Below are 10,318 nucleotides of genomic sequence, written 5' to 3' on the forward strand. Positions count from 1 at the left end.
ATATGTATATTAATCATGAAAGGACAATAGGTAGTTATATAAGTCAAAAAACTTTCCAAAGAAAGATACACTGATAACATGATTGAAAAAGAAACAAGCATTCAGTTAAATGGTTTCCATTTGAAATCCATGAACAACTTACGTGTTCCATACTCTAGCCATTTAATATTTTTATAGGCTTTTCATATTAAGTACAGAGATTCAAAGAAATTACTTCAAGACTCTTTGTTTTTGTCCCTTTACTTCAAGACAATCAATCATTGGCACACTTTTAAGGCATGAAAAACTTTGTTAATCAATCAAAACGAGTATTGTTGAACTCACCATCAAAATAATGACTCGAAATCGTACTCTGAATCTCTAGAAAATATTGTTCTTGTTCACAAGCTAAATGCCTTAACTTTGTTGTGTTTTTGTGTCAGGGAGAATCTTTGTACTGAAGAAAAATATATAGAGAAGAGGAGATGAGGAAAACTGCCGATCACTATTTTTTTGTTTCCACGCTCCCACTATCCTTTTAACATGCAGCACTTCTCATATTCTTTTGGCAGTTAATAAACTTTTCTGATAATTAACTTTCATCAGTCGGGTCCCCGTAACTTAAACCCAATATACTACGATAACTAACCTAACTAATTTTGTCCTAAAATTTAATACTTGTTGAATTTTTGTTGTGATACTTGGCATCATCACATTGTTTTGCTTCTGCTATATTTTATATAAATAGGTTCCTTAACTCCAACTTTACCCGTGACATATTTAAAACGAAAAGATTAAAGAGTATAGTATCTCAATTCTCAACCATTCTATTAATATGGTCCGTGTATATAATTAAGTTCAATATAATTGTGTTTGTCTGAAAATATGAATATTCCATCGCGTTTAGTAATTTATTATTTATGCTAATCCAATTTGCATCATTACCAAGGCCGTGTATAGTAATCACTTTTCCCAAGGTTGTGTTCTTCTAATCTAACCCCTTAATAAGCCCTCTCTAACCGCAAGAAACAGCCACCGCCCATTTCCCCTCTCAAATCCAGCTGCTCTTTCTCATGTGAAGACTAATGGAAGTCTCAAAATTCAACACTTTTCACTTCCTTCCTTTACCTCCACTCCGTTCCTGTAACTCACTCTCTTTCTCTCTCTCTTTTTTTTTTTTTTGTTCTTTTTTCAGTTTCCAAATTTATTTATCTCCATTTTCATACTCATATAATCCGTGCATTTTGATTCGGTTTTCTTTTTTTTTTTTTCTTAAAGGGAAGAAGGAAGTGAAGTTGCCGCTATCGCCGTCTCCTCATCCAGTAATTTTCTAATTCCTTCTGATTCTTCTTTTTATTTCTTTATTTTCTTTTGAGATCATTATATTGTAGCCCATTTATGTGAACGTGTTTGACTAGCCACAAAATTTTAAGAAATAAAGAAAGAGTTTTAAAATTTATAGTCTAAAATAAATCATAGAAATTTTTGTGGCTAGAAATAATCCTGTGGAAAAAAAAGGAAAATTAAAGTTGAATTGTTATTTAAGTACAAATATTGAAATAGTGAAGCTATCCTGCTTGTAGGAAGAATTAAATCGAATGGCTCAAGGACCATTAGGCTCAGTGTTGCCGCTTGGGTTGGCCGCATTGGATAATGTGAATGGTTATGGATATACATGATTTTGATGGTAATTGTTATGATGGAAGAATAGTGTTTACAAAGGAAGAAGTAAAATGAGTATAGCTTAGGAAGTCTTTAGAAAGGGGAGCCCGGTGTACTAAGCTCCCGCTATGCGCGGGGTGCGAGGAAGGGTCGGGCCGCATTAGGTCTTATGTACGCAACTTTACCTTGCATTTTTACAAAAAGGTTATTTCTGCAGCTTGAACTCGAGGCCTCCTGGTCACATGGCAGCAACTTTACCGTTGCACCAGCGGTCAGTGCTCCTCTTCCTTAGGAAGTCTTTACCCCCCCACCCCCACCCCCACCCACGCACACACAAAAAAAAAAACAAATATAGAATATAGTTTGGGAAATGGCATAACAATAGCTACTACTATATTGATGAAAAGTGAAAATGTCTAGCAGTCAATTGTGAACCTGCGTATGGGGAATGGAGTAGTGGTTAACGTCTTGATGAAGTATACTTGGAATTCAGTTGGTTGAACGTAAAAAGAGAGTTGTTTTACTTATTATAAGCCTAAGCCTTAAAGTTTGCTCTAACTTGAAAATGGAAATAAAGTAGGTTTGTGTCTTTGCTAGTTCTTGCTCTCAGTGAGAACTGTTGGAAGCTAGAGAATCATTTTCCCAATTGAACGAAGTTTCACTTATCTGAACTTTGTCTCTCCAATAACAAACAATCTTAGGGAGAATCTTACCTGATCATATTTTGAGGAAGCTTACCTGATAGTATTGTAGAATCTAAGGAGAGTGAATCCTTTGTTGATCAGCAATCAGTATGTTAAGCATAACATACAACCCTATATTATGAAAAGCTAATTTTCCTCATATATTAGTTTTGACAACTATAAAATTTGAGATAGCAACACGCTATAAGGTTGGATTTTGTAGACAACAAATATGACGCTTGTGACAAGATGTGATGAAGACATTTATGACCATGTTGAAGTCGACTTTCCAATTGATTGGATCCATGGGTACAGACAAGTTTAATATGAGTGTTGTTGAATAGTTGGAGAATTTTAAGGAGTTGCATCCAATATTGTGTTTCTAAAACTTGTCAATTAAATGGCGGAATTCTGTATGTAGAAGCATGAGAGATTTTTTATGGCTGTAAAGAAGGGAGAGATAAGGAGAGAGAGCTTAGATGGAAAATATTATGAAATGAAGAAATCCATCTACACAATTCAAGCACATAGCTCCATGTAAATGGTGTTCCCTTTGTCCTAATTTTCACGATTGCTAGAGCAGAGATCTATTTTACTATATTTGTATTAAAAATGATTTGTATAGTTACGATGCAAATGATATCGAGGACAACAAACATCTATTTGATGAATAGTCCTGGACAGCAACTATTTTAAAACATTTTTGGGGTGCAATAAGTGACACCAATGCTGTCAAGGAGTTTTTTTTGGTGCTGGATGGGGTGATGGGCTGAAAGTGCAGAAAATGACTGAGGAATATTTGGAAACAGTTCCACCTTGTGGTTGTGTGATGACTTGGAAGGGAAGGAACTAGAGATGCTTCGTGGGCCAGGGTACAACTGTACTTGTTTTAAAATATAAATCTTAAAAGTTATTGGTTCTCTGGTGTAATTTACATCATGTGTATGAAATAGATAGTATGATAGAGTTTATTAGCTCAATACAATAGTGAAAAGGTTTAAATGGATGAACTCCTCTTTTGTGATGTCCAGCACTATCCCAGTGCTTGGCTTCTGTTATTGATAAAACTGTTGCTTATTTATTTAAAATAATAAAAAGAGGGTGTGGCTTCTGTTATTGATAAAACTGTTGCTTATTTATTTAAATTAATAAAAAGAGGGTGCAGGGTGTCACTAGAGATAAAATTAGCTTCTTGAAGAATTTATCTCTTTATTTATTTATATAAATGTAAAAGCGTCTCCTTCTAGTTTTTCTTTTTTTGGGTAATAAAATTAGCTTAAAATGTATCTAATTGTGACCCTGGGAGAAGGTGTGTGTGTGGGGGGTGGGGTGGGGTGGATGATACTTGGCAATCAAAAAAGGAGTTTAGATCAGCTAATTTCTAATAGAGGGAAAAATATGTTCAAATGCATGTCACCAATGGGCGTAAAATTTTGGTTTCAGGAGGTTATTTCTCTCTGTTCATGTCCCAAAGTAAACACAAACGCTGTGGCTGTCCATGGCTATAGCCTATAATGTTACTTTTTTCATGCCGAATCCAAATAACTTCTGCAAATGGTATTTATCATTTTTGAGAAACAAGAGGGAGTGCTATATCACTGCTAGCAACAACTATTGTCAGTCCTTTTTACCATGGTTGAGAACATCTTGATATGAAGGTTTTTGATATAATGATAAAGCTGTCTAAGAGCTGGGGTAGATCCCTCTATACTTGAATCTGTAAAGGGAATACAATAAATCGTAGACCAAATTTGCTATGACTGCAATTGTTGACAATTTTTTCTTCATTCAAAAGCTAGGTAAATCTTTTCTGTGCCTAACTTCAGTCTCCTCTTTATTTATGTGTGTCAGTAAAAGATACAGTGTAAAAATGAACAAAAGAATTTCTTTCGACTGCTCTAATTGACTTTGTTCGACAATTTATTTCAGCAATTGACTGCTAGCGATGGAAACCACCCCTGGTGCTCTTCTTTAAGGCAATCAATCTGGAGGAATTCAACATTTTGTAAGTTGTTTAGCAAATACTGTGTTTCTGTGGAATGAATCTCATGAGTAGCTTCACATCATTAACAAATAAATCACTCAAGCAAAATATGCAATCGATAAAGTAGTGTATATTTTTTTTCTGAAAGAAAAGCCATGATCTAATTGGCGGCTGAATCATTCTGGGTGATCTGAGGCAAAGCATCCCCAAGGAATTGCTTGAGCTAATATGCCCGAAATTGGGTCCTAATCAGATTGTCTCCTCCTTCCTTTGGTATTTATGTAGACCTGTGCTTAGAAGCAGATAACTTCTGTTATACTGTAGTTCATTGAGAGTGGCTCCAGTTAAGCTTATGACTTGCTAATTAAAACAGACAATCAGAAATAATTCGAAATCTCTTAGAGATCTCAAGGAAATGAGACCAACCAAGCCAAAAGGATGAACAACCAGATTCATTAATATTCTGCATTTTGAAGTGACTTTGCTGATTTAGACTTGCCTTCACATGATTGGACTGCTCTGCCAATATTCCTACTATATATGTTGGATATTAAAAATACTAATGAAAAAAAAAGGTGAATGGTAAATAAGGTAGAACAAGTTGTTCGGATAGGAAAGATGACCTTTTTTTATAAGCTAGGAAAAATAAGATCTATTGAGTTTGGAGTTTTTTCTTCCAGTTTTTGTAGGAAATGTTGGTTTGATGGAGTGTTTGCAAAAATAGATATCTTTTTTGGAAGTTTCAAAACTCAGTTATCCAAATCTTGCAAAAATGAGTATTGACTTTTTGCAAGATTAAATCAACTGAGCGCATAAACTTCCAAAAAAAGGTTGCCTGCTTTGCAAAAGGTCCATCAAACAAACAGTTTTTGCAAAAACTGAAACAATTCGAAACTTAACTTTTGCAAAACTGAAGCAAACGCCACCTTAAATTTTTGTCTTGTTTGGTTTCAGAAGAAAAGGAAGGTTATTAATTAAAAAAAGGAAGTTGTAGTCTTCGGCTAATAGGGATGGCAAGCGGTGCGGTGCGGTGCGGGTTCTACATAAAACCGCAAAATTTCAACCCACCCCGACCCGCCCCGCATAGCACTTCCACCCGCATCCACCCGCACCACAATCACACCCGCATCCACCCGCCGCGCCGCGCCCCGCTTCAGTTTTTATTTTTATTTTTATTATTTTTTATTTTGTTAGTTTTGTTTCTTTTTTAATTTTTTTGGCTAAAATTCTCCATGTCAGTTAAGAATTTAAGTTTGGGTGCAACTGCTTTGTTTAGTTTCTCCAATATATTGCATAGGATTAAAAGTAGACAAAGTCTAAAATAATAAGGATATCAAATTAAATTCTTTTTAAAAATATTTTGAAGTAGTAAAATTATATAAAAGTAGTAAGCAAACATGAAACTAATTTGTATGCATAAAGACTTGTGCGGCTTCCGTACTCCATTATAGATTAGTACACCATGTAATAAACCACTGTTAATCCTTGTAAATTATTTGTTATGAATTACTTATTAAAAAAATACGAATTAGGCTAATAAATTTAGGATTGTTTATTATGATACGAAGAAAACCTTTCTAATGCATACAAACATACTTTGACATGAACAATGAAGCTTAATATCTCAAGAGTAGACCGAAGACATCATTGAAATGTTGTAATTTTGTAAAAGATTTAAGCTCTAACCCCCACCCGCATAAGATTTAATTTTTTTTATTTCAGCCCGCCCCGCCCCGCACCGCACCGCACCCGCATATGTTAAATCCCGTCCCGCCCCGCCCCGCATATATCTAAACCCGTCCCGCCCCATTGCCATTCCTATCGGCTAACATACTCGGTAGATATCAATTTTCTTTGCTTGGTCGATTCTCTCTTCAGACATTAGAAGAAAAGTGACTCTGCTTTTGTCGACTTGATTGGTTTTCAAGAGTGTCTGATTTTCTCTGATGGATTATTCAATTGGGCTTTCCCCACTTGCTCTTTTTGTTCTATTTTTGTATATTTGATGTTGAATAGTTATCCCGGATTTCATCTGCTAATTAACTTTGCTTATTTTTTGCAGATGCCCTCCCAGGCGGTACAGTTTTTGGCACAAGTAGACAAGCATGTGTCTCCCTTCACTCTTTCCCCCAAGGAAAGAAGCGTAATAACAGTTATGGAAATAATAGCTTTTATAGACAACAAAGATCATTGAGGCACATTATTGCTAGGTCCGAACTTGCTAATACCAGCTCAGCTGGTGCTGCTTATCCACTGTCAGGTGCATTTCAAAATTGCTTTACCCACTTCCTTTGTTTGCTTGGAGGCTTCATCTTTTACCAAGATACATCTTCTCTTTTACAGGACTGGAGTTGAGGTCGAAAGTGAGAGCGATTTGCTTTTACGCGGTCACTGCTTTCTCTTCCATCTTTTTGTTCGTGGTCATGCTTGTGCAACATCCTTTTGTACTCTTGTTTGATCGATGCCGTAGAAATGCTCACCATCTTGTTGCCCGGACATGGGCAACCTTGACCATTACTCCATTTTATAACGTCGAGTTTGAGGGCTTGGAGAATCTTCCATCTCCAGATACTCCTGCTGTGTATGTGTCCAACCATCAGAGCTTTCTGGACATATATACATTACTTACTCTTGGAAGAAACTTCAAGTTTATCAGCAAGACTGCGATTTTCCTCTTTCCTATTATTGGATGGGCCATGTATCTGATGGGTCTGATTCCGTTGAGGCGCATGGACAGCAGAAGTCAATTGGTACTTTTTCTTTGATGTGATTACTAACACATATCCTCATACCTATGCTGGTTCTTTTTAAGTTATTCCATCATATGTCAACAGTTTTGACATTTTTAAATCGGTTTGAATCCTATTGGAAGTTTAAATTTCTACCTGCTTATTAGCTTTTATGAATTTAGGAATGTCTCAAGCGATGCATAGATCTAGTCAAGAAGGGGGCATCTGTCTTTTTCTTCCCAGAGGGTACTCGGAGTAAAGATGGAAAATTAGGCTCTTTCAAGGTAAGGCCTACGACCCAAAAACTCCCCCCCCCCCACACACACACACACACCAACTACCTTCTCCCCCCACCCCAACTACCTTCTCCCGCCACCCCAGCCTCATCCCATGTACCTCCACACACCCAAACAAAATGGGGGAAAACTCACTATGTAGCTTGCACGAATGGAGAAAGTAACTAATGTCAAAGTAATTTTGAAGACCTTGATGCCTTAGCTGTTAAGAACAAGGCCTTAATCAACTCATGGAACCATATTCTGGTATTCTTTTTTATGGGTCATTGATTACAAGAATTTATAGTAAATAAAACTAGTGAAGGTGCACTGGCCTTCTGTTTAGCTCTTATCTATTCTTTTCCTTGCTGGTGATGCAGAAAGGTGCCTTTAGTGTTGCTGCCAAAACCGGAGTGCCTGTGGTTCCAATTACTATTACCGGAACAGGCAGAATAATGCCAGCAGGGCTGGAGGGTAGAGTATATCCAGGATTAGTTAAAGTTGTCGTCCACCGGCCTTTAAAAGGAAATGATTCAGATGTGTTGTGTAGCGAAGCCAGGAATGTGATAAAGGAAGTGCTCGTTCATCGAGGCTGAGGGATATATTCAATCTGTGATTTCGTTTATATTTTTTCACCTAAGCATCAGAAAGTTACAAGGATTTGGGGAACATGTGCAGAAAGGTATGCTTTCCTAGCGGATTGTCAATTTATAGTTGAGCTTCTATTCCATTAGTAGTTTGCAATATGAAAATTGTTTGTCTGGTCTAAAGACTTTCTTGATGGCGTCAAGTTTCCGCGTAATATTTTTACTAACTTGAATTCTGGAAAACAAGAAGTACGAGGTTTAAGTTAAGTTCAATTGTTGCAACTGATTGCTTTCCCTCTATTTCAAGCCTACGTTTGCAGCAACATGTTTCCTATGATGTCATCATTTTGATTCTAATCCCCATTGAGCACCTATTAGGTCAAAATTTGATCTGAAAAATAAGAAAGAAAAGAAACTGAAAATGTGTTGCTTTCCCCCCCCCCCCCCACACCCGATATCCTAATGGAACCGTCTGCTGGTTATTTTCTTTTGGGGGGTGGGATGTTCATTATGTGTCAGTGCATCTCATTCTACCACTTAGTGATGTGGCCATGTGACCATGTTTTGTGCAAGTGATTCATGCGATGCCGATATATTCATTTGGTTTTCGGTATGTTTTCAACTACATTGTTTTGGTTCTTTGTGTTGGATGTTCTGATGTTTCCTGATATAAAGCTGAATCAGTTAATGATATTGTTCAACTGCCAAACGTACCCTTCTCAATTGCCTGATATTGCAAGTCATTTAACTATGCCCTTATTTCTGATTGTTTATACTGTCTTAATGATGCTTAATATGAACTGGCTCTTTTATCACCTCGGTCATTTTCACCTGAAATGCTGCTATACCCTCTTTAGCAGAACTTTTACATTGTGAGCAGTTTCAGTCGGGCTGAAGGATATGAACCTGGTTCAGTATACTCATATGCTTGGATGATATTTGTATCAATCAACTGAGAGATCTATTCAGAGTTGAAAGTGAACATTGGCTGTGTCTTTTTGTTGAAATTGGCAGCAGACTCCTTTGCTTGCCCTGCTCTTCTCAATTGCCGTTACGTCAGAAGGTTGCCTTTTTGCGGCGCCAACACTTAATTGTACTTGGCTGCCAATATTTTCCTTTTGAGTTTATGCTCGGTGCACTGACAATGTAAGAATTTTTGTAGTAAGTTGACCTACAAAAAGTGTGGGACGCTACGTCAAGCCTGAGATGGTAACCTAGAAAATAGAGTAGAAACTTGCTATAACTGGTTAAATTGCAGTAATGGTGTACATTGTTTTGCACTATCAGTGCGTAGAACTTGAGCTTAGACTCCATTCAAGTTACAATTTATTTGCCTCCGGTGCTGATATCAAATCAATCATAACATAACATTTGTTTTCTGAATACTCTTTTACTCATCTAACCATGGTAAATTATTGTGCGTTTTCACATCATTTATTACTTAACCATGGTAAAATATATTGATCTGCTGTAAATATCGGGCAAAATTTAACCAATTACATGATTAAGAGGACAAGGAAAAGAGAGAAAGGTGGAGAGAATGAATGCTTTTGTATTTAGTGGTAACTGAGATAGACCTTGTCTCTGTAGTCCAGAAGTACCTCAATTAGTACATTAATCAAGTGTTGCTCGACAAATTGCCATTGAAAATGTTTTCTTCAATTTGTCTCCTATCACCTGTTGTGGTAACGGAAATGGAATAACTCCAACTTGAGCGTAATTGATAACTCTTGTAATTAACAAAAGGCATTTATTCCACTCAAATATCTAAATTGTACAATAAATTTGTAAAAACTTAGTCGCTCGTATGAGGAACTCGAGGGCCGAGGTGGGGATAAGAGGTTGTTCAGGTTAGCCAAGGCGCAAGAAAGGAAGGCGCGTGACTTGGACCAAGTGAACTGCATTAAGGATGAAGAAGGTAGAGTTTTGTAGGATGAGGGGCTTATCCGTCGGAGATGGCAGACCTACTTCCATAGTCTCTTGAACGAGGAGGGGACAGGAGCATTGTACTGGGTAATTTGGAATTCTCCCGGAGTCGTTGTGATTTTGGGTACTGTAGGCAGATTAGAGTTAATGAAGTTGAGGGGGCTATGCGTAAGATGAGCAGGGGCAAAGCGACCGGGCCAGATGAAATTCCGGTGGAGTTATGGAAGAGTGCGGGCAAGGCAGGCTTGGAGTGGCTCACTAGGATATTTAATGTCATTTTTAGAACGAAGAAGATGCCCGAAGAGTGGAGGTGGAGCACGATGGTTCCAGTATACAAGAACAAGGGTGATATTCAAAATTGCAATAACTATCGGGGTATCAAGCTACTTAGCCATACTATAAAAGTCTGGGAGAGAGTGATATAGATAAGGGTGAGGAGGAGTGTGTCTATTTTCGAGAACCAGTTTGGGTTTATGCCGGGACGTTCGACAAC

The 10,318-nt window shown here is 37.3% G+C and overlaps 1 protein-coding gene across 2 annotated transcripts; it reads left to right on the top strand.

Annotated features, from left to right (window-relative positions):
* Nucleotides 1–301: 301 nt before the first annotated feature.
* Nucleotides 302–9,282, top strand: LOC107763278 (1-acyl-sn-glycerol-3-phosphate acyltransferase BAT2, chloroplastic-like). 2 transcript variants are annotated; one of them, XM_075236567.1, is made up of 8 exons: nucleotides 302–1,122; nucleotides 1,258–1,301; nucleotides 4,254–4,329; nucleotides 6,371–6,568; nucleotides 6,652–7,058; nucleotides 7,220–7,321; nucleotides 7,693–7,994; nucleotides 8,760–9,282. In XM_075236567.1, the coding sequence occupies exons 1-7, from the start codon at nucleotides 1,065–1,067 to the stop codon at nucleotides 7,906–7,908; spliced, it is 1,101 nt and encodes a 366-aa protein (XP_075092668.1). In that variant the 5' UTR covers nucleotides 302–1,064; the 3' UTR covers nucleotides 7,909–7,994; nucleotides 8,760–9,282. The 2 variants fall into 2 exon arrangements, with proteins under 2 accessions (XP_075092668.1, XP_075092669.1); XM_075236568.1 differs by having other exon boundaries at nucleotides 753–1,122; nucleotides 8,757–9,282.
* Nucleotides 9,283–10,318: the final 1,036 nt, after the last annotated feature.

This window comes from Nicotiana tabacum, chromosome 18 (genome assembly GCF_000715075.1).
Source record: "Nicotiana tabacum cultivar K326 chromosome 18, ASM71507v2, whole genome shotgun sequence".
In the NCBI taxonomy this organism is placed as follows: domain Eukaryota; kingdom Viridiplantae; phylum Streptophyta; class Magnoliopsida; order Solanales; family Solanaceae; genus Nicotiana; species Nicotiana tabacum.